Source organism: Felis catus, chromosome A2 (assembly GCF_018350175.1).
Source record: "Felis catus isolate Fca126 chromosome A2, F.catus_Fca126_mat1.0, whole genome shotgun sequence".
Lineage (NCBI taxonomy): Eukaryota > Metazoa > Chordata > Mammalia > Carnivora > Felidae > Felis > Felis catus.
This window is the reverse complement of record NC_058369.1, coordinates 5,304,454-5,327,001: the sequence shown is the minus strand read 5'-3', so window position 1 is coordinate 5,327,001 and position 22,548 is coordinate 5,304,454. Positions and strand designations below refer to the sequence as shown.

The 22,548-nt window shown below is 40.6% G+C and overlaps 1 protein-coding gene across 7 annotated transcripts in view; it reads right to left on the bottom strand.

Moving 5' to 3' along the window:
- The window catches only part of LOC101091924 (putative adhesion G protein-coupled receptor E4P), a 93,090-nt gene that overhangs the window by 1,493 nt on the left and 69,049 nt on the right, over positions 1–22,548 (bottom strand). For 4 of the 7 annotated variants that reach the window (XM_045044850.1, XM_045044841.1, XM_045044842.1 and 1 more), the window contains 3 exons: positions 11,745–13,592; positions 8,855–8,946; positions 7,113–7,287 (listed from right to left, as the gene is read on the bottom strand). In XM_045044850.1, the coding sequence (XP_044900785.1) occupies positions 13,356–13,592 (237 nt within the window). In that variant the 3' untranslated portion in view covers positions 7,113–7,287; positions 8,855–8,946; positions 11,745–13,355. Of the gene's footprint in view, positions 1–7,112; positions 7,288–8,854; positions 8,947–11,481; positions 11,645–11,744; positions 13,593–19,551; positions 19,660–22,548 lie in introns of those variants that run through there. The other 3 variants (XM_045044843.1, XM_023244396.2, XM_045044846.1) reach the window with 3 other exon arrangements.

The following is a 22,548-nucleotide window of genomic DNA, read 5'->3' as shown; positions in this document are numbered from 1 at the left end:
ATGAAGACTCTACAAACAGGGGGAGCACAGAATCTGAAACTCTGCAGCTCTCTACCTGGCAGTGCTCGGGTGGGAAGGGCGAATCCCCAGGAGGAGAGAGTGAGGTCCTTAGGCCACATGGGAAGAGGCAGTTCCCCTACAGGGGGGAAATTTGGTAGAGGCTGTGTGGCCACCCCACAGGCAAAGGTCCCAGCAGACCCCGGAGAACAGCCATATTTGCTGGTGCCGGAACAAGGATGTTAAGGTTGAAGCCTGGTCCCAGATGTTGTGATTTTCCATAATCCCTGAAATGCTGCTGCTACAAGATTGCATGAACTTTTGGGGGGGGGGCAGGCTGGCACCCAACCACGGTCTCTGGGCATCGAGAGAAGCATGGTCCTGCAAATGTTCCTGGGTGTGGCTGACACCCGGCCATTGCTTGGTGAGATCCTCCTGCAGGGGTCAGAACAGGTCAACACCACAATCCCTCAGAAGTGAGGGGTTGGGAAACAGCCGCATCTGAGATAAAACTCAGCAGGGAGGTGCCACCTGCAGCCTGCTGGCTTGGTCACGGACAGTGCAGAAGTGGGGAGTGGATGGAGCTGGAGACAAAGGAAGGGTGCATGATAGCTGATCAGGGAGACCAGAGTTCCGATACTAGAGACTGGGTAGCTGGGTGATGCCATTTTCACTCCTACGCATGTGCATGCACACCTACACACTACAGCAGTCCACCCAGTAAGCTAAGCAGCGCCATCTAGTGGAGAATAGCTGTTACACTAAGCCCGCCCAACTGGGCCAACCTCGCGCTTCAGGAACACAAGTCTCTCTGCCTGCATAGTTTATGGACTATAAAGTGCTACATAGTCCAACTTCTAGGGGAAAACGATGTGATTTCAATCGTACTTCAGTCTGTTTGCTGGTCCATCTATTCAATTTTTTTTCTGATTCTTGAATACAGAAACAGAAACAAATTATCTCTATTTTTCATTTCTATTAAATATATGTCTTTAATTTTTTCTACTATATTTTTTATTTTTTTGTAAATTTTTCAAATGCTATTTTTTTACTTCCATTATTTCATTTTATTCTATTTAATTGTATTCATTTTTTCAAATTTACAACAGTTTCCTTTTTTCTTTTTTATCTTTCTCTTTTTTTCTCTAATCTATCAACCTCCTTTCAAAAACAGACCAGAACACACCTAGGATCTAGCATCCTTTATTTGACTTTTTCGTGTTGTTTTTAATTTTTTAATTTTAATTTTTTTCTGTTTCTTCCTTAAAAATGATGAAACGAAGAAATTCACCCCAAAAGAAAGAGCAGGAAGAAACGACAGCCAGGGACTTAATCAATACAGCTAAAAGCAAGATGTCTGAACCAGAATTTAGAATCATGATAATAAGAATACTAGCTGGGGTTGAAAACAGATTAAAATCCCTTTCTGTGGAGATAAAAGCTAGTTAGGATGAAATAAAAAATGGTATAACTAAGCTGAAATCTTGAATGAATGCCATGGCAGCAAGGATGGATGAGGTAGAGCAGATAATTAGCGACCTGGAGGACAAACTTATGGAGAATAATGAAGCAGAAAAAAAGAGGGAGACTAAGGCAAAAGAGCACGATTGAAGAATTAGAGAAATCAGTGACTCATGAAAAAGGAACAACATCAGAACCATAGGGGTCCCAGAAGAGGAAGAGAGAGAAATAGGGGTAGAGGGGTTATGTGAGCAAATCATAGTGGAAAATTTTCCTAACCTGGGGAAAGACACAGACATCAAAATCCAGGAAGCACAGAGAACTCCCATTAGATTCAACAAAAATCGACCATCAACAAGGCAGATCATAGTCAAATTCACAAAATACTCAGGCAAGGAGAGAATCATGAAAACAACAAGGGAAAAAAGTCCCTAACCTACAAGGGAAGACAGATCAGGTTTGCAGCAGACCTATCCACAGAAAATTGGCAGGCCAGAAAGCAGTGACAAGATATATTCAGTGTGTTGACTCAGAAAAATATGCAGCAAAGAATTCTTTATACAGCAAGGCTGTCATTCAAAATAGGAGAGATAAAAAGTTTCCCAAACAAAAATTAAAGGAGTTCATGACCATTAAACCAGCCCTGCAAGAAATTTTAAGGGGGACTCTCTGAGGCAGAAAAGATGGAAAAAAAAAAAAAAGACCAAAAGCAACAAAGATTAGAAAGGACCAGAGAACACTATCAGAAACTCCAACTCTACAGGCAACATAATGGCAATACATTCATTTCTTTTCAGTACTCACTCTAAACATCAATGGACTAAATATTCCAATCAAAAGAATAGGATAATAGAATGGATAAGAAAACAAGATCCATCTGGGTGCCTGGGTGGCTCAGTTGGTTAAGCTTCTAACTTTGGCTCAGGTCATGATCTCATGGTTCATAAGTTCAAGCCCCACATAGGACTCTGTGCTGACAGCTCAGAACCAGGAGCCTGCTTCAGATTCTGTGTCTCCCTCTCTCTCTGCTCCTCCCCCACTCATTCTCCCTCTTTCTCTCAAAAAAATAAAATATTAAAAATATTTAAAAATAAAAGAAAACAAGATCCATCTATATGCTCTTTACAAGAGACCCAGTTTAGACCTAAAGACACCTTCAGATTGAAAGTAAGGGGATGGAGAACCATCTATCATGCTAATGGTCAACGAAAGAAAGCTGGAATAGCCATACTTACATCAGACAATCTAGACTTGAAAATAAAGACTGTAACAAGAGGTGAAGAAGGGAATTATATCATAATTAAGGGGCTATCCATCAAGAAGACATAACAATTGTAAACATTTATGCTCCAAATGTGGACAACCCAAATATATAAATCAATTAATCATAAACATAAAGAGACTCATTGATAATAATACCATAATAGTAGGGGACTTCAACACCCCACTCACAGCAATGGACAGATCATCTAAACAGAAATCAACAAGGGAACATGCCTTTGAATGACACACTGGACCAAATGGACTTAACGGATATATTCAGAACATTTCATCCTAAAGCAGCAGAATATACATGCTTCTCCAGTGCACATGGAATGTTCTCCAACATAGATCACATACTGGGACACAAATCAACCCTCAACAAGTACAAAAAGATCAAGGTCATACCATGCATATTTTCAGACCACAAGGCTAGGAAACTTGAAATCAACAACAAGAGAAATTTTGGAAAGGTAACAAATACTTGGAGACTGAAGAACGTCCTACTAAAGAATGAATGGGCTAACCAACCAGTTAAAGAAGAAATTAACAAGTTTATGGAAGTCAATGAAAATGATAGCACCACAACCCAAAACCTCTGGGATGCAGCAAAGGCAGTCATAAGAGGAAAGTATATAGCAATCCAGGTCATCCTAAAGAAGGAAGAAAGATCTCAGATACACAACCTAACCTTACACCTTAAGGAGCTGGAAAAAGAACAGCAAATAAAACCCAAAACCAGCAGAAGACAGGAAATAATAAAGATGAGAGCAGAAATTAATGCTATCGAAACCAAAAAAAAAAAAAAAAAAAAAAAAAAAAAAAAGTAGAACAGATCAATGAAACCAGAAGCTGGTTCTTTGAAAGAATTAAGAAAATTGATAAACCACTAGCCAGTTTGACCAAGAAGAAAAAGGAAAGGACCCAAATAAGTAAAATCAAGAATGAAAGAGGAGAAATCACAACCAACACAACAGAAATAAAAACAATAATAAGAGAATATTATGAGCAATTATATGCCAATAAAATGGGCAACCTGGAAGAAATGGACAAATTCCTGGAACATATACACTACCAAAACTGAAGCAGAAAGAAATAGAAAATTTGAACAGACTCATAACGAAAAGGAAATCGAATTAGTAATAAAAAATCTGCCAAAAAACAAGAGTCCAGGGCCAGATGGCTTTCCAGAGGAATTCTACCAAACATTTAAGGAAGATTTAACACCTATTCTCTTGAAACTGTTCCAAAAAATAGAAATGGAAGGAGAACTTCCAAACTCTTTCTATGAGGCCAGCATTACCTTGATTCCAAAACCAGAGACCCCACTAAAAAAGAGAACTATAGACCAATATCCCTGATGAACATGGATGCAAAAATCCTCAACAAGATACTAGCCAACTGGATCCAACAATACATTAAAAGAATTATTCACCACGACCAAGTGGGATTTATAACTGGGATGCAGGGCTGGTTCAATATCTGCAAAACAATTACGTGATTCATCACATCGATAAAAGAAAGGACAAGAACCATATGATCCTCTCAATAGATGCAGAGAAAGCATTTGACAAAATACAGCACGAAAAACCCTCAAGATAGTAGGGATAGAAGGATCATACCTTGAGATCATAAAAGCCATATATGAATGACCCAACGCTAATATCATCCTCAATGGGGAAAAACTGAGAGTTTTCCCCCTAAGGTCAGGAACAAGACAGGGATGTCCATTCTAGCCACTGTTATTCAAAATAGTATTGGAAGTCTTAGCCTCAGTAATCAGACAACATGAAGAAATAAAAGGCATCCAAATCAGCCAGGAGGAGGTCAAACTTTCACCCTTTGCAGATGACATGATACTCTATATGGAAAACCCAAAAGATTCCACCAAAAACTGCTAGAACTGATTCATGAATTCAGCAAAGTCGCAGGATATAAAATCAATGCAGAGAAATCAGTTGCATTCCTATACATCAACAATGAAGCGACAGAAAGAGAAATCAAGGAATCGATCCCATTTACAGTTGCACCAAAACCCATAAAATACCTAGGAATAAATCTAACCAAAGAGGTGAAAAATCTATACACTGAAAACTATAGAAAGCTTATGAAAGAAATTGAAGAAGACACAAATGGAAAAAGATTCCATGCTCCTGGATAGGAAGAACAAATATTGTTAAAATGTCGATACTACCCAAAGCAATATACATATTTAACGTGATCCCTATCAAAGTAACACCAGCATTCTTCACAGAGCTAGAACAAATAATTCTAAAATTTGTATGGAACCAGAAAAGACCCTGAATAGCGAAAGCAATCTTGAAAAAGAAAACCAAAGCTAGAGGCATCACAATCCCAGACTTCAAGCTATACTTGAAGCTGTAATCATCAAGACAGTATGGTACTGGCACAAGAACAGACACTCAGATCAATGGAACAGAATAGAGAACCCAGAAATGGACCCTCAAACGTATGGGCAACTAATCTTTGACAAAGCAGGAAAGAATATCCAATGGAACAAAGACAATCTCTTTAGCAAGTGGTGCTGGGAAAACTGGACAGCGACATGCAGAAGAATGAACCTGGACCACTTTCTTACATCATAACAAAAATAAACTCAAAATGGATGAAAGACCTCAATGTAAGAAAGGAAGCCATCAAAATCCTCGAGGAGAAAGCAGGCAAAAACCTCTTTGACCTTGCGTGCAGCAATTTCTTACTCAACACGTCTCTGGAGGCAAGGGAAACAAAAGCAAAAATGAACTACTGGGACCTCATCAAAATAAAAAGCTTCTGCACAGCGTAGGAAACAATCAACAAAACTAAAAGGCAACTGACAGAATGGGAGAAGATATTTGCAAATGACATATCAGATAAAGGGTTAGTATCCAAAATCTACAAAGAACTTATCAAACTCAACACCCAAAAAACAAATAATCCAGTGAAGAAATGGGCAAAAGACATGAATAGACACTTCTCCAAAGAAGACATCCAGATGGCCAACTGACACATGAAAAAATGCTCAACATCACTCATCATCAGGGAAACACAAATCAAAACCACAATGAGATACCACCTTACACCTACCAGAATGGCTAATATTAACAACTCAGGCAACAACAGATGTTGGTGAGGATGCGGAGAGAGAGGAGCTCTTTTGCATTGTTGGTGGGAATGCAAGCTGATGCAGCCACTCTGGAAAACAGTATGGAGGTTTCTCAAAAAACTAAAAATAGAACTACCCTACGACCCAGCAATTGCACTACTAGGCATTTATCCAAGGGATACAGGTATGCTGTTTTGAAGGGACACATGCACCCCAAGTTTATAGCAGCACTATCAACAATAGCCAAAGTATGGAAAGAGCCCAAATGTCCATCGATGGATGAATGGACACACACACACACACACACACACACACACACACACACAATGGAGTATTACTCGGCAATCAAAAAGAATGAAATCTTTCCATTTGCAACTACATGGATGGAACTGGAGGGGATTATGCTAAGTGAAATAAGTCAGAGAAAGACAAAAATCATATAACTTCACTCATATGAGGACTTTAAGAGACGAAACAGATGAACATAAGGGAAGGGAAACAAAAATAATATAAAAACAGGGAGGAGGACAAGAGACTCATAAATATGGAGAACAAACTGAGGGTTACTGGGGGGGTTGTGGGAGGAGGGATGGGCTAAATGGGTAAGGGGCGTTAAGGAATCATTGAAGCATTGAAATCATTGCTTCACTAAATACTAACTAATTTGGATGTAAATTTTAAAAAATAAAAAATAAAGTTAAATAAAAAAAAGATTCAGAGATCCTTGGGAAATTAATAAATCCCCAGATAATTTGTGTGAAGCTGCAGTTTGCAAAAGTCGAGCATCACATAAAAATCATTGTATCGTAGCTACCACATCATAACGCATAAAATAATGCCCCTCTAAAAATCAACATTTGATTCTTTTTTCATTCTAAGAAGTAGCCCGCATTTACAATTATAAACTCAGTTTCAAATATAACAACTCAGACTTGTTTTCATAGCATAAGGATTTTGCCTAGTTAAGTCCTAAGCAAGGCTCCCCCCACCCTGCCCCAGAATTTAGTATGTTTTCCTCATTTGTGATTTTTTTTCTCATTGTCAGATAATGTGGACCTTGTATGGCTCTATCCAGTTTCTGCTGCTTCAGTGCAAATTCAAATGATTGGAAGCAAGAAAGATAAATCCTGAAAAGGTGGTCTCTGGGACAAACATGATATGGAAGAAAGAGCCCCGTGCATACACACATACACCACCATGCAAGCAATGGAGAAGCCCAGGAGACAGAAAATAGCAAAACATGAGACACCAAGGGGCCATGGAACATGGGGAGGAGGCACTGGTTTACCTTGTGATTCAGAAGGCCGTGGACCAAGTAGACATGGACGCCCTGGAGGATGCTGATGATGGTGAAGGTCATCACCAACCTGACAGGGTCCAGCACTCCTTCCACCAGAAAGAAGCCAAGGCCCCAAGAAGAGCCCAGAATTAAAACCTGAGCAACGGCTTTGAACGTCAGCATCCTGCCAAAACCAAGAAGCAGAACAATGTCAGCTCTATGGCTCACGGCAACGCTTATCTATCACATATTTACTCTTGCTTCAAGGCTTGGGACTAAGACTGTCAGACCGTTAAACATGGTAACCTCTGGCAGGAGTGTTAAAGGGATCACTGATATGTAATGCTAGCATCGTATAATGTGACTGTGATATAATTTATGCCATGTAATTATTTATAGAAAGTAATACATGTACACAAAAAGTAATTTATGTTTGGTATAATGAAATGGGAAATGTTCCAACATTCATAATATTAACATAATGGCATTTATTATAATTATATACTATAAGTGTATTAACTATGTTTTTTTATTTTCTGTATTCAGTTGCTGTCACAACTGGAATCTTACTGACCCTGTGGAGGGACTGCCCCTTATGGAGTTAGTCAATTCTTAGAGTGTACCTTTCAAATGCAAACCAACCAACCCAGGGCCCACACCCTCAACCACCTCCTTTATGGGGCTCTCACATTCTAGGCCACTATCCACCTGCCTTAACTACCCCAGGACCAGGTACCAGACAACCCAGGACAGCCCCTATACCCAGGAGCCCACTGGCTATTCAAACTAGTCCATCCTAAACCTGTGTACCCTGCCTCACCTCCTTTCCACACACCCCACAATAAAGGCGCTTGCCTACAATTTCCCCTGTGCCTCTGCCTGCTAGCCAACTCTGGTGTTTCCCCCAGGATATCTCCCCACTCCTGACACAGCTTTCCCTTCCTTTTGGGGTCTGTGATTATAACATTATCTTTTCAATGGCAGCTATCTCCCAATCTATTGTTCTTCCTACGTACCTAAATGACACCTGTGTAAAACAATAAGTTAATACAATATTAAGTACAATATATATTTCATACTATTAAGTACTGAAAATGATTCCTAGCAGAAATACATCCTTAGAGGTTCATATACTGGATAAATTTTCGTTTTCACCTGGACCATATAAATTCCCCAAATTATAAAAATGGCAAAACTGAAAAAGCATTATTCTCCTAACTCAGGGTTTCTTAGCCTTGGCATTCCTGACAGTGGGGGCGGATCACCTTTTTAAAAAAAAATTTTTAATGTTTATATTTGAGAGACAGAGAGACATAGCACGAGCAGGGGAGGGGCAGAGAGAGGGAGACACAAAATCTGAGGCAAGCTCCAGGCTCTGAGCTGTCAGCACAGAGCCCAACGTGGGACTAGAACACACAAACCAGGAAATCATGACCTGAGCTGAAGTTGGATGCTTAACTGACTGAGCCACCCAGACACCCCTGGGGGGGGGTCATCTTTGTGGCGGGGGCTGTCCTGTGTGTTGTAGGATATTTAGCACTATCGTTGGCCTGTACCATCTAGATGCCAGTAGCAACCTTCCCCTCTTCACCCCCCCATCCCATATTGCCATAACCAAAATCATCTCCAGAAAATAGCCCCCAGGTTAGAATCACTCACTTTAGGCAGTGAAAAAAACTCACTGCCCTCACTTTAGGCAGTGAAAAAAAACAACCCCCCCTCTCTGGTTTTCCAGCTCTGTGCCCACCTACCTTGTGTTCTGCATCCCAGATACTTCATTGTTGAGGGACTTAGGTTGGTCTTTTAAAATCCATAGGGTGGTCAAATAGAAGGACAAGTTGATCTGTGAAGTGACATGAAGGGCAGAGCTTAAAGTAGGCTAATACCCAATATATATTTTTTCCCAATATTTTTAATTAAATAGGAAGTGACAGGTATTCATTCTCAAAACTTGTAAAATATGTTTAGGATTCCTAAAACTCAGTGTACACCGTGATTTTTTAAAAATTAGCTTCCATTTTTTTTTTCTGATCAGAGAAGCAACATATGGTCATTATCCAAAATTAGGAAAATGCAGAAAAACAACAGAACTTATCTGAAATTCCAGAGAAGAAATTCACACACAGAGATAAGCACTATTTCCATTTTGGTGCTTATCTTCTCTAAGGTTTTGAGGGTTTTGTTTCCTCCCCCATTGGCATGCCTTTTGTATAATCATATTTTAAAATCATGTATTAAATGTTTTTCAACATCTTGGGGCACGTGGGTGGCTCAGTCAGTTAAACGTTCAACATCAGCTCAGGTCATGATCTCGCAGTTCATGGGTTGGGAGCCCCACATCAGGCTTTGTGTGGACAGGTCGGAGCCTGGATCTTGCTTTGAGTTCTGTGTCTCCTTCTCTCTCTGCCCCTCCCCACTTGCTCTCTGTCTCTCTCTCTCCCAAAAATAAATAAACATTAAAAAAACCCCTAATATCTTTAGGGAAAGCTGAGTGAAGGGTATGTGGGACTCTGTACTATTTTTACAACTTCTTGTGAATTTTAAGTTATTTGAAAATGAAAAAGATAACAAGTGTTGGGAAGCATGTGGAGAAATTGGAATGCTGTGTGCTGTTGGTAGAAATATGTTGGTGTGGCTGCTGTGGAAAACAATATGGAGCTTCTTCAACATACGAAGAATATAACTGACATACGATCCAACAATCCCACTTCTGGGTACTTATCCTAAAGAATTGAAACCTGAATCTCAAAGAGATACACATACCCCTATGTGGGGAATAACAGGAATTCCCTGAACTTGCACTGATGGGTTAACAAGGCATAAAGAAATAGAAAGTCACAGGATGCATGCATCCAAGATCAGGTAAACAAGGTTAGGTAAACAGGGCAAAGGCCCCCAGTATAGGACACAAAGGTACAGGAATAAGAAATCTCAGGATGGAAGCATCCAAAATGACGTAAACAAGATTAGGTATTCAGGGCAGAAACGCCCCCCCCCCCCAGCTTAGTGCAATAGCAGAAAGCTGCTTTTACAGGAAGGAAGGACGAAAATGGGAAAAAGGGACTTTAGATCAGCAGCAAAGTCTCCCAGAGCCTGAGCTAATTAACAAAAGAAAGATGTCTTGTTGACCCTGAGGTAGCATGCTCTTTCTTATCCCCTAGGCAAGTTTAGGTAAACAGAGGTGGGGCCTCATGTCTGCTGTAAACAACCATCCACCCGGGGCCAGGAGTTTGTTCTGTATTAACCCAACCCCCTAACACCACATATCTTCAAAATCCCCTTTCCCCCATGCCCATGAGTTAATGTTCACGGTTTCATTGTCTCTTTGTGCTTATAAGCCTTCTGATCCTAATAAAAATGGAGCAAGGACCCTTACTCAGGGCTCTTGTCTCCTCCTAGACATTAGCCTCTCTTGCATTTCAATCCTGCATTGCTGGACAGGAGAGAACTCCAGACCCAGAGTCTATGACACTCCTATATTCATTGCAGCATTATTCACAATAGCCAAGATGTGCAAACAATCTAAGTGTCCGTTAACAGATGAATGGATAAATAATTTATGATAGAAATATCCAGGTGGATAATCAGATGGACATAGTGGAATATTATTTAGCCCTAAAGAGAGGGAAACCCTACAATATGTGACCACATGGATGAACCTTGAGGACGTTATACTAAGTGAACTAAGCCAGTCACAGAAGGACAAATACGGTATGATTCCACTTACATGAGGTACCTAAAACAGTCAAACTCAAGTCAAATTCATAGAAGTGGAAAGTAGGATGGTGGTCTCAGGAGATGGTAAGGGGGAGAGAGGCTATCAGGAGCTATGATTCAGGAGGTATAAAGTTTGGGTCATGCAAGGTGATTATGTTCTAGACCTCTGCTGTATGACATCATGCCTATGGCCAACAACACTGCATTTTACACCTAAACTTTTACTAACAGGAATAGAGCTCATGTTAAATATTCTCATTATAATTTCAAAAAGGTGAGTGACCTTGGCCAAAATTATTTCTTTTGGTTTTGAACTTTAAAAAAATATTTATTTTTACTTTTGTAAATATAATTATTGTCAAATTGGCTAACATACAGTGGGTAAAATGTGCTCTTGGTTTTTGGGGCAGATTACCATGCTTACATACAATACCCAGTGCTCATTCCAACAAGTGCCCTCCTCAATGCCCATCACCCACTTTCCCTCTCCCCCATCCCTCCTCAACCCTCGGTTTGTTCTCTGTATTTAAGAGTCTCTTATAGTTTGCCTCCCTCCCTCTCTGTAACTATTTTTTCCCCCTTCCCTTCCCCCATAGTCTTGTTAAGTTTCTCAAGATCCACATGAGTGAAAACATATGATATCTGTCTTTCTCCAACTGACTTGGGCAAATATTTTTTAAAAAGCCACATCATCAGTGGTGCAGGCAAGATAAACATCAGAAACTTTATTTCATGTGATGTCTCAGTTTCAACTCAGATGTTACTCTTTCCACAAGAAATGGGTCTACAATCTCTTGGCATGTTCTGCCTTAAGTTCAAGGACTCTAGAGAAAATTTAAATAGGTCATTATCAAATTATCCCTTTGTCACATCAGTGAAACATATTTTCTACATTCAAAGTAATGACAAAAATTATAAACCCACCAAAATAATAACAAAAACAGGCCCCATGAGGCTCAAAGGAAGCTGACCCAGCAGCTGAAAAAGAGAATAAACAACTTTCCAGCTCTTCATAAAAAGAAGAAAATGCACTTAAAAAACCTTTCCCTAAACTAAAACATTGGGGGAAAAATGGGTACAGCAACTGGGTCAGGGGGAAACAAATAATATAATAGGTGACAACCATTAACACTGAGAAAAAATTAACAATGATTAGCATTCATGGAAGACTTACCTTCTGGGCATTGTAACCCCGGACATTCAGTTAAGCATAGAGGACTCAATGAATGCCACCATGTCCTTCCACTATCAGAATTCAGTTACAAACTCAGAGCAGGGGCTTTGAATAGACCAGAGCTCCCCTGCCTTGGCTCTACTGGCATTTTGGGCCCATGGTTCTTCACTGTGCGGTTGGCCTGTGCATCACAAAACATTTAGCAGCATCTCTGGCCACCCCCTCCCTCAAGTTGTGACAACCAAAAAGGTCTCCAGACACTGCTGAATGTCCCCTGTGGGGCATGAAATCACCCCTAGTTGAAAACCACTGGAATGGACCAAAAATAGGATAAATGTATATTTGGCTTTCAGTAACAAAAATATTTAGTTTCAACTCCAATTTTTATCTATAAATGACAGTGCCTTTTCCTCAAGTTGTATTTCAAAAGGAAGTTGTTCACTGCTTAGTTCAATGGATACTCTTGTGCGTTATTCCTTTTCCAAAAGTTATCAACACCTTAAACCCAGGATTGCCCACTTGTTACTAAATTTAATCTTGTAAGATAGAAGAAATTAAAAAAGAAGGTCAATTTGTAGGTGTGATAGGATAATGTGAGCCTCTCTCCACCCCCAAAATATCCATGTTCTCATGCTCAGAACTTGTGAATTTCTACTTTGTGACACAAAAGGGACTCTGCAGATATAATTGAACATAAGGATTTTGGAATGGGGGAGATTATCCTGGGTTACCTGAGTGGATCCAATGTAATCACAAGTGTTCTTACAAGGGGAAAGGGGAGACAGAAGAAAGTCAGAAAGAGATGTGAAGGATGGTCAGAGATGTGCAATGTTGCTAGCCCTGAAGATAGAGGATGGGGGACATAAGCTGAAGAATGTGGGTGGCCCCCAGAAGCTGGAAAAGCCGTTAGAACCTCAAGAAGGAATGCACTTTGCTGGCACCTTGATTTTAGCTAAGTGATACGCGGTTGGACTTCTGACCTACAGAATTCAAAATAAGATAATAAACTTGCATTGTTTTAAGTCACCAAGTTTGAGCTAACTTGTTAGCACAGCAATAGGAAATTAATACAGTAAGACATCTAAAAAGTCAAATAACATATGACATACAAAGTTTACCTCTCAGTGGTTTCCCTGACCATACTATTTAAAATTATCAGCTCACATATATTCCCATTTCTCTAGTTTGCCTCTCTGTGGTGGCACCTATTGTAGCCCAACATCATATTCCATGTCTATTTGCTTATTGTCTGCTTTGCTTCCTGGGGTGCCCACAGCACCTACAACAGAGCAGGTAGTAGATGTTCAATACATGGGAGTTCATACATATATTATTACTTCCTCATGACAAAGACACCGTGGTTACTTAATATGTATCCCATAACTGCTGTGTCCAACACCTGTAGACACAGCTACAATCAGAGCTGGAACCCCGTAGCCAAAAGGATACATGAACTTCTTGAACTTCCCCGTAATGATGTAGTTGGCCACCTTGAGGTTTCTGACAGTTAGGAAAAGCTGTAGCCCTTCAAGGAGCATCCAGGTGAAGGAGGCCAGGTAGAGGTAGTGCAGCACACCAGCAATGATGGAGCACAGCACCTGCAGGGGAGACAAGGGTTGGGAGAATCTGATGGGTGCACGGAGAACAATGTCCACCATTCCCTGGGGAAAGGGGGATGCGAGGTAAACAGAACACAGTTGAGCAGAGCAGGATGCTTAGGTTGACTCCTGATACTTCTCTGCGTCAGCTCATGGTGGCAAACTCAAATGCCTGTGGAGGGTCAGGCAGGCAGCATGTATCTGTCAAACAGGCCACCTTTAGGGAATAAACAGGGGTTGGAACTTTGCCACGTGACCCATCTGGAAAGCCACATTACTTTCCGCCCCAGCAATGGTTTCCACACAAGAATGTGAGCTCAATATTGCCAGTGCTTCCATTCTTAAAAAAAAAAAAAATCAAAATACAAAAACCTGGAAATCTGGATTGTCGTGCAAAATCTCAGTTTTTAAATGCTGGCAGCTTTTTTTTTTTTTTTTTTAACATGGTAAAATATACAGAACACAACACAAAATTTACCATCTTAACCATTTTTGAGCAGATGGTTCTCAGTCCAGTGGATGCTTATGAATCTTAACCACCCTACCTGACTGCGTGTCTCACTTGTAAGGTAAATGAGAAGAGGAAGGAAAAAGATAATTTCTGATGTCAAGGCAATGTGATTTCCTGGAGAAGAGACTATATCTGTTGAAGTCCCAACTAATAGTTCTTTTGTCCCTTGTAATTGTCCTCATCACCATCACAGATAACGTTGACAAATATCTACATTTGCAGGCACCATTGTACAGACTCAACATAGAATAACTCGGTTAACCCCCACAGCAATCTGTGGTGTAGGTTCTGTTACTGTCCCAGATTTATGTGTTAGGGGACAGAGAAACAAAGAGGTTAAGTAACACCCCTCCCCCCCCAAATATACTATGTACACAAAAATGTTGGCTGACTGTTCTTTGAATGACACATAAAAAGATTTGCCCTATCAAACTTTACTATAATGGGCCCCACTGGGAGGTATAAACGGGGCCAAAATACTTTCACCCAGTCATTCAATCATGCCCGCAAAGTTTGATTACATGCTGGAGACAAAGTCTGTTTCTCTCCTTAATCTAGGTCTAAGGGTGTTTGTAAGAAAAAAAAAGATATCCTATGTTCAGCCAGGAGCTGGAAAAGAGGGAATGGTGTCTGAATACTGCTTAGGAATATCTTTGATAGGAAATAAAAGGGCAGCAAAAATATATTCTAAGTGCTCACCACTGCTTGTGTCCTGAAATTCCCATCTAATTGTATTTTTTTTTAAAAAATCAAAGGTCAAGCCTAAAAAGTAACAGTATCTAAAGTTTGGGGGTGCTTACCATGTGTCAGACTTTTTTAAAAAAGCTTCTATTATGGTAAAAAAAAATGCATAACATAAAATTTACCATCTCAACCATTTCTTTTTTTTTTTTAATTTTTTTTTTCTTCAGCATTTTTATTTATTTTTGGGACAGAGAGAGACAGAGCATGAACGGGGGAGGGGCAGAGAGAGAGGGAGACACAGAATCGGAAACAGGCTCCAGGCTCCGAGCCATCAGCCCAGAGCCTGACGCGGGGCTCGAACTCATGGACCGCGAGATCGTAACCTGGCTGAAGTCGGACGCTTAACCGACTGCGCCACCCAGGCGCCCCAACCAACTCAACCATTTCTGAGTGGACAGTGCAGTAATGTTAAGTATATTCACATTGTTGTGTAACCCATCTCTAGAATTTTTCCATTCTGTAAAACTGAAACCCTATACCTGTTAAAACACAACTCTTCATTTCTCTTCCTGTACCACCTGGCACACACCCTTATACTTTCTGTTTCTATGACTTTGACTACCCTGGGGACCTCATGAAGGTGGAATATTACAGTAAGTAAATACTGTCTTTCTGTGTTTGGCATATTTCATTTAGCATAGTGTCTTTAAGGTTCATCCATGTTGTTGCATATATCAAAATTGTGTTTCTTTTTAAAGTGAAATACTATTCTGTATTATTTCATATGGTAGTACTAGGTTCAAGGTTTTGAGGAGCCATCATACTATCTTCATAGTGGCTGTGCTATTTTATATTCCTAACCAGCACTACACAGTGGTTCCAGTTTCTCTATGTCCTCATGCTGTGTTTTTTTTTTTATATATAATATCTATACTAATGGGTGTGAGGTGATATCTCATTGTGGTTTAGATTTACATTTACCTAATGGTTAGTAACATTCAGCATCTTTTCATGTGCTTCTTGGTCATCTGTATAGCATCTTTGGGGAAATGTCTATTCAGATTCTTTGCCCCCCCCCCCCTTTTTTTAAATCAAGTTATTTTGTTCTTGTTGAATTGTAGACATTCTCTATGTATGCTGGATACTAATCCATTATCAGGTATTTTCTCCCATTCCCTGGGATACCTTTTCACTCCATTGACTGTATCCTTTGACATGCAGAAGTTTTTAGTTTGATATACTCCTTTTGTCTATTTCTACTTTTGTTTCCTGTTCTTTTGGGGTCATACCCAGAAACACTTGTGGAATCCAATGTCATCAAGCGCTGCTGTCATGTTTCTTCTAGGAGTTTTATAGTTTTAGGTCTTACATTATGTCTTTGATCCATCTTGTGTTCATGTTGTATATGGTAGGTGTCCAACTTCACTCTTTGGCATGCAGATATCCAATACTCCCAGTACCATTTGCTGAGGTTGGTTAGTATTTTAAGGGCTTTATATACATTGACTTATTTGTCCCACATGTCAACAATGCATGTTGCTATTATCAGTAGCAGAACTGCAGCATTCTGGGCTGAACTCAGCATGGAAGCCTGGTAACTTTCCTAAGAAGTGAGTGGGAAGGGAGGTGGGACTTGAATGCATACTGTTCAGCTCCAGAAGCTATAATCTCCCTTTAGTGGTTTAAAAAATGTCCATCAATTCTTGGGGCACCTGTATGGCTCAGCTGGTTAAGCATCTGACTCTTGATTTCAGCTCAGGTCATGATCTCATGGTTTGTGCGATTGAGCCCTATGTCATACTCTATGCTGACAGTGTGGAGCCTGTTTGGAATTCTCTCTCCCCCTCTCTCTCTGCCCCTCCCCACCTCCAAAATAATAAATAAATAAACATTTTAAAAAAAGAAAAAATGTCCATCAATTCTTTGGCACTCCCATCAAAATGCCAAGCCTAATTCCACTCCCTTAAGTACAGTCTCTCACGGAGCACTCACAGAAGCGAGCTGCCATGCCATGAGGACATTGAGGCAGCTCTCAGAGAGCCCCAGGTGGTGAGAAAGAGGCCTCAAGCCAACAGCCACATGGGGGAACGACCTTGAAAACAAAGCCTTCAGCCTCAGTGAAGCTTTCAGGTCACAAGCCCCAGCCAACATCTTTACTGCAACCTGATGAAAACCCTTGAGCCAGAACCATCCAAAGAAGCCATTCTGGATTCCTCACTCCCAGAACCAAGTGAGATAATAAATGCATATCATTTTAAGTCACCAAGTTCTGGGGTAATTAGTTACACAGCAAGTAGAACCCCTTTGAAGAAAGCAGAATCATTTTTAATTTTGGCAAAGTTCTGAAACCTAGAAACTCTATTGAAATGTGCCTGGTATGATGCCTGCTTGTGGCACTTAAGAAGCAACTCAAAAATACCTAAGGACTGTCACTCATCTCCTGTGCTAGCTCTGGATTGGTGCCTTCTTAAAACCTGACCACTTTTATTTGGACCAATTTGACCAGTCAGATCGGTCCAGAGCCTTGGAGGACAGTTGAGGGGCGGATTCTGAAGTTATCTCCCCAGTACAGCTCATGGGTACCCCAATTTCCAAGGCAACCACATCACCTTTGGCTCATTTTGGATTTTGCAACACCATGTCTCATAGATGAGTGACACTCTTTTTTTTTTAAAGTTTATTTATTTATTTTGAAAGAGCACATGAGTGCAAATGAGCAGGGTAGAGGCAGAGACAGAGAGGGAGAGAGAGAATCCCAAGGAGTCTCCTCCCTCTCAGCTTGGAGCCTGATTTGGGGCTTCATCTCACAAACTGTGAGATCATGACCTGAGCTGAATTTAAGAGTCAGACATCTAATTCACTGAGCTACTCAGGTGCCCCAAGTGAGAATCTGCCTCATTTTTAAAGACTTCTCACCGGTGAATTCATCAGCATGGAAATATTCTCATTTAATTACAAAATGCCTCCAGATGTAATAGAGTCACCTGGTTGTCACACACATTTTCACGGTAAAATGCGAAATTAATGGATATGGAGAGTGAGGTGTTCTTCCTGGATCCTGTTGTACCACTTACTACCTTGGAGTTCAGGTAGAAATTATGCAACTTTCCCTTCATCATTAGGTTTTCCTCAGATGCAAAGCTCTCATCAATTATGGGGACCAATAGAAGCATAAGATATAAATGCAACAGCACTTGGGATAAAGAAGAAAACTGCACCTAGTTTCAATGATGCCCATTTGATGGCAAAATAAATGATGTAAGGGATCATCTGTGTTAACATTCATTTTTGAATAGGATGCTAGACCATTGGAAAAAAATAATTTTTGCTCCCATTTATTTAGGCTTTTGGGACAATTTGTCGAGCCATTCACATAAGTCATAATTATTTAATGTTTAATGTATTTTTTGTTTTAAATGATAATTTCATCCTTACTCCCACTCTTAAGATAAGCATAGGCATAATTTTCTTTGGCATTTTACAGTCAAGGAAAAGATTAAAGATATTAAATAACTAACTTTATGTTGGAGCTAGGAAAAGGTGAAGTCATTATTATATTCCTGAAAATTTTCGACCTAAGTCAATGAATCAATGGAAGGAATGAAGGGAGAGGGGAAGGAAAAAAGGAAGGAAGGCGAGAAAGCAGGAAGGTTAGTAGATAGATGAGTGGGTAAGTAGATGGATGGCAGAATGGATAGAGGCATGGGTGGATGGATGGATGCAGGGAAGAACGGATGGGTGGATGAATGGGTGGATGGAGAGAAGGAAGGAAAGGGAAGGGAGAGAAAAAGAGGAAGAAAGAAGGAAGGAAGGGAGAGAGAAAGAAGGGGATACAGGGAAGAAATGAAGGAGGGAGCAAGGAAGTGAATGAGGAGGAAAAGACTGCTAGCAGGTAAATTCGCAGGACAGTAAGGTCTTACGAAAAGTAATCAAAGAAAAATCGTAAAGGTAATGAAAGATAGACTATGCACAGTTTTAAAAATGAGCTAGACAAATATAAAATCATTATGATGTACAGTTGAAACTAATATAATATTCTATGTCAATTATACCTCAAGTAAAAATTTTTAAAAATTATGTTTTTATTTCTATGTATTTTTAAAGTTTATTTATTTATTTTGAGACAAAGAGAGGGGGGGCAGAGAGAGAGAGAGAGAGAGAGACCAAGCAGACTCCCTCCTGTCAGCATGGAGCCCAAAGTGGGGCTCGGCCCCATCAACAGTAATATCATGACTTGAGCTGAAATAGAGACATTTAACCTACTGAGCCACCCAGGCGCCCCCAAAATTTTTAAAAATTATAAAACTTAAATAAAAAAATAAATGCATAAAATATAAACACAGATATTCAGAAGTTAAAATAAGAGAGTGCTAAAAGGTTTGTCAACTTTCTCTAGGAAATTGGGAGCCATTCACTGTTCAGGTGCAAGGAAAAGACATTCACATTTAAGAAAACCAGCCTTGAGCAGGGTAGAGGCAAGTTAAGCCAGGAACCAACCTGGGAAATCATTAATATCCCCTCTAGTCTCGCTCCAACACATCCCAAGTAAACAGAATAGGCAATTGGATGCTTTTCTTTTTCTGGCTATGAAAGCCCAATGCGAATCTCCCAGACTCTGGCTTTATATTGTCGTCGCAGAACTTACTAAGTAACAATAAAGGGCTTCTAGAAACTGCTTTATAGGAGCAACATGAAATTCCATTGGGAAGATTCTTGGACTACTGTCTAAATTCTAGGGCCACCATTTATTCTACCTCCCAAGCTTTCCTGCTCAATGGTGGTTCAGTGAACATCCATGGTCTGTTTTTCCGCCTTCAGCCTGAATGTCTTCTTCAGTGTGCAGTTAGTTCTTAAGTGTCCCTGTTTCAATGGCTAAAACACAGAGAATGTTTGGTCAACAGCAACATCCACTTGCCCGCCTGCTCCAATATGATAATCCTCTGCACCAAACACCAAAAAGAAAAGCCTGAATGCTCATGGACTGACTGCTCCTGATTAGTGTGGAGAAAAAAGGCCAACCCCCCTGGGCATTTAGCCAAGTTCAAAAAGTAAACTAGGAATTAACCAGCCACCTTCACTCTTTATTACTATCGTGATAAAATACACATAACAGGAAATTTACCATTTTTTTTTTTAAATTTTTCCCAACGTTTATTTATTTTTGGGACAGAGAGAGACAGAGCATGAACGGGGGAGGGGCAGAGAGAGAGGGAGACACAGAATCGGAAACAGGCTCCAGGCTCTGAGCTGTCAGCCCAGAGCCCGACGCGGGGCTCAAACTCACAGACCGCGAGATCGTGACCTGGCTGAAGTCGGACGCTTAACCGACTGCGCCACCCAGGCGCCCCGGAAATTTACCATTTTAACCATGGGTAAGCACACACTTCAGTGGCATTAAGCACATTCACATCCTCACCATCCATCTCCAGAACCTGTTCATCTTCCCAAATGGAAACTCTGTTCCCAGCAAACACTAACTCCCCTCCCCCAGCCTCTGGATCCCACCATCTACTTTCTGTCTCTATGGATGGGTCTCCCCTGGGGACCAACTATGAGTGGGATAATACAACATTTTTTCTTTTGTGTCTGGCTTGTTTCACTGGGCATAATGTCCCCAAGGGCCATCTGTATTGTAGCAGGTGTCAGAACGCCCTTTCTTTTTAAGACTGAATAATATTGCATTGTCTGGATGGACCACATTTTGTTTCTCCATTCATCTGTCCATGGTCACTTGGGTTGTTTCCACCTATTGGCTACTGTGAATAATGTTGCTGTGAACATGGATGTATAAATATCTCTTTTAGTTCCTGCTTTCAGTTCCTTGGAGTGTATACCCAGAAGTGGAATTTATGGGTCATATGGTAATTCTGTGTTTAAGTTTTTTGAGGAACCAAAAAAGTTCCATCTAGTTACACCATTTTACATTCCCACCAGCAATGCATAAGGGCTGCAATTTCTCCATATCCTCACCAATGTTTGTTATTTTCTGTTTTCTGATACTAGCCTTCCAAGTGGGTATGGGCTGTTGCCCTTTGCTCTTCAACCCAGCACTGAATCACAGGCCAGGAAGGGAAGGCAGAGCAGACAACAATTTCCAAATCACCAAGAGAGGCAGTGCATTCAAAACGATGTTGGCAAGAACCATGGTGTTTGGGATTCAGATTGCTATGTGTGAGGTGCTATGGGTGACCTTGGGCCAGTGGCTTAATCTTCCCTATCGCCAATTTCCTCATCTACAAGATTGGGATAATAATAGCGACTGCCTTAAGGAGTTACCATATGATTACAGGAAATCATTAATGCACATACCCTTTGGGCACCTATTATGAGCCAAGCCATAGCAGTGAATGAGACTGGTGAGGTCCCTTAGCCTCATGGATTGCAGAAAATATGCACTCTGGTTTAGCTCCCTTGTGTTTTTTTTTTTTTTATCAGCATACACTCCATGAAAAGGGAAAGAGTGTACTCAGTGCTTCCTTTATGCACACCTTGATTAATGTCAGTATCAAGCTCTGAGAGAACCTTCCCACCCAGCTGTAGGTAACTGAAGTTTCCCTATGCCCTCTGCTGTCTGAGCCTAGAGCCATGAGGAACCACAAAGGACTCAATATACCCCCCATGGAATGAAATACCAGCATCTGCACACTTTTGTATCAAAAATCAACCTTCCCAGGGGCACCTGGGTGGCTCAGTCAGTTAAGTGCCTGACTTCGGTTCAGGTCATGACCTCCCAGTTTGTGAGTTCGAGCCCCACATTGGGCTCTGTGCTGACAGCTGGGAGGCTGGAACCTGCTTTGGATTCTGTCTCCCTCTCTCTCTGCCCCTCCCCTGCTCTCACCCTGTCTCTCTTTCTCTCTCTCAAACATATATAAACACTAAAAAGAATTTAAAGGGGTGCCTGGGTGGCTCAGTTGGTTAGGTGACTGACTTTGTGGGTTGGAGCCCCGCATCGGACTCTGTGCTGACAGCTTCTGATTCTGTGTCTCCTCCTCTCTCTACCCCTCCCCTGCTCATGCTCTGTGTCTCTCTGTCTCTCAATAATAAATAAACATTAAAAAAAATAAAAAGAATAAAAAAAATCCCTTCCATCCTTAACGTTAAGAGTAAAGTCACATTCTTGGCAACATTAGTATATTTAAAATAGGAATAGCATATTTTACACACATACATACACAAACACACACAAAATTAAGATCATATGAATGGTATCACTGCAAATTTATTTTTTTTGAAGAGGAGGTTAGGATATCTTGACCTCTCTCTATATATGTGTGTGTGTGTGTGTGTGTGTGTGTGTGTGTGTGTGTATGTAAAATGCAATAATATACAAGTATAACATATACACATATAGGAGCATATGTAACTTATATGTATTTTATATAAGGGATAATTATATATTATATAATATTTATATATACAAGATTTCTAGGTATAGAAACAGAGACTCAGTGAGATAAAGATACTAACCCAAGGCCATGCATCTACCAGGTGTTCTTTTAAACCCAGGTCAGTCAACTAGGTCTGGCCCTTAAGCAGTATACCGAGTACTTCTCAACCCAGACAGTATATCAGAATCACTTGGGGAGCTTTAAAATTACTGATGCTCAGGCTCCGTCCCCAAGTGGGTCTTCCACTAGTATTTTCCTTTTTTTAATGTCCCACATGATCCTAATGAGTGTCCAATGCAGGAACCACCTCACTGAGCATGTGGAAAACTAAGATGGCACTCCATGACCCTCTCCCCAGTCTCCTGGTATCCAC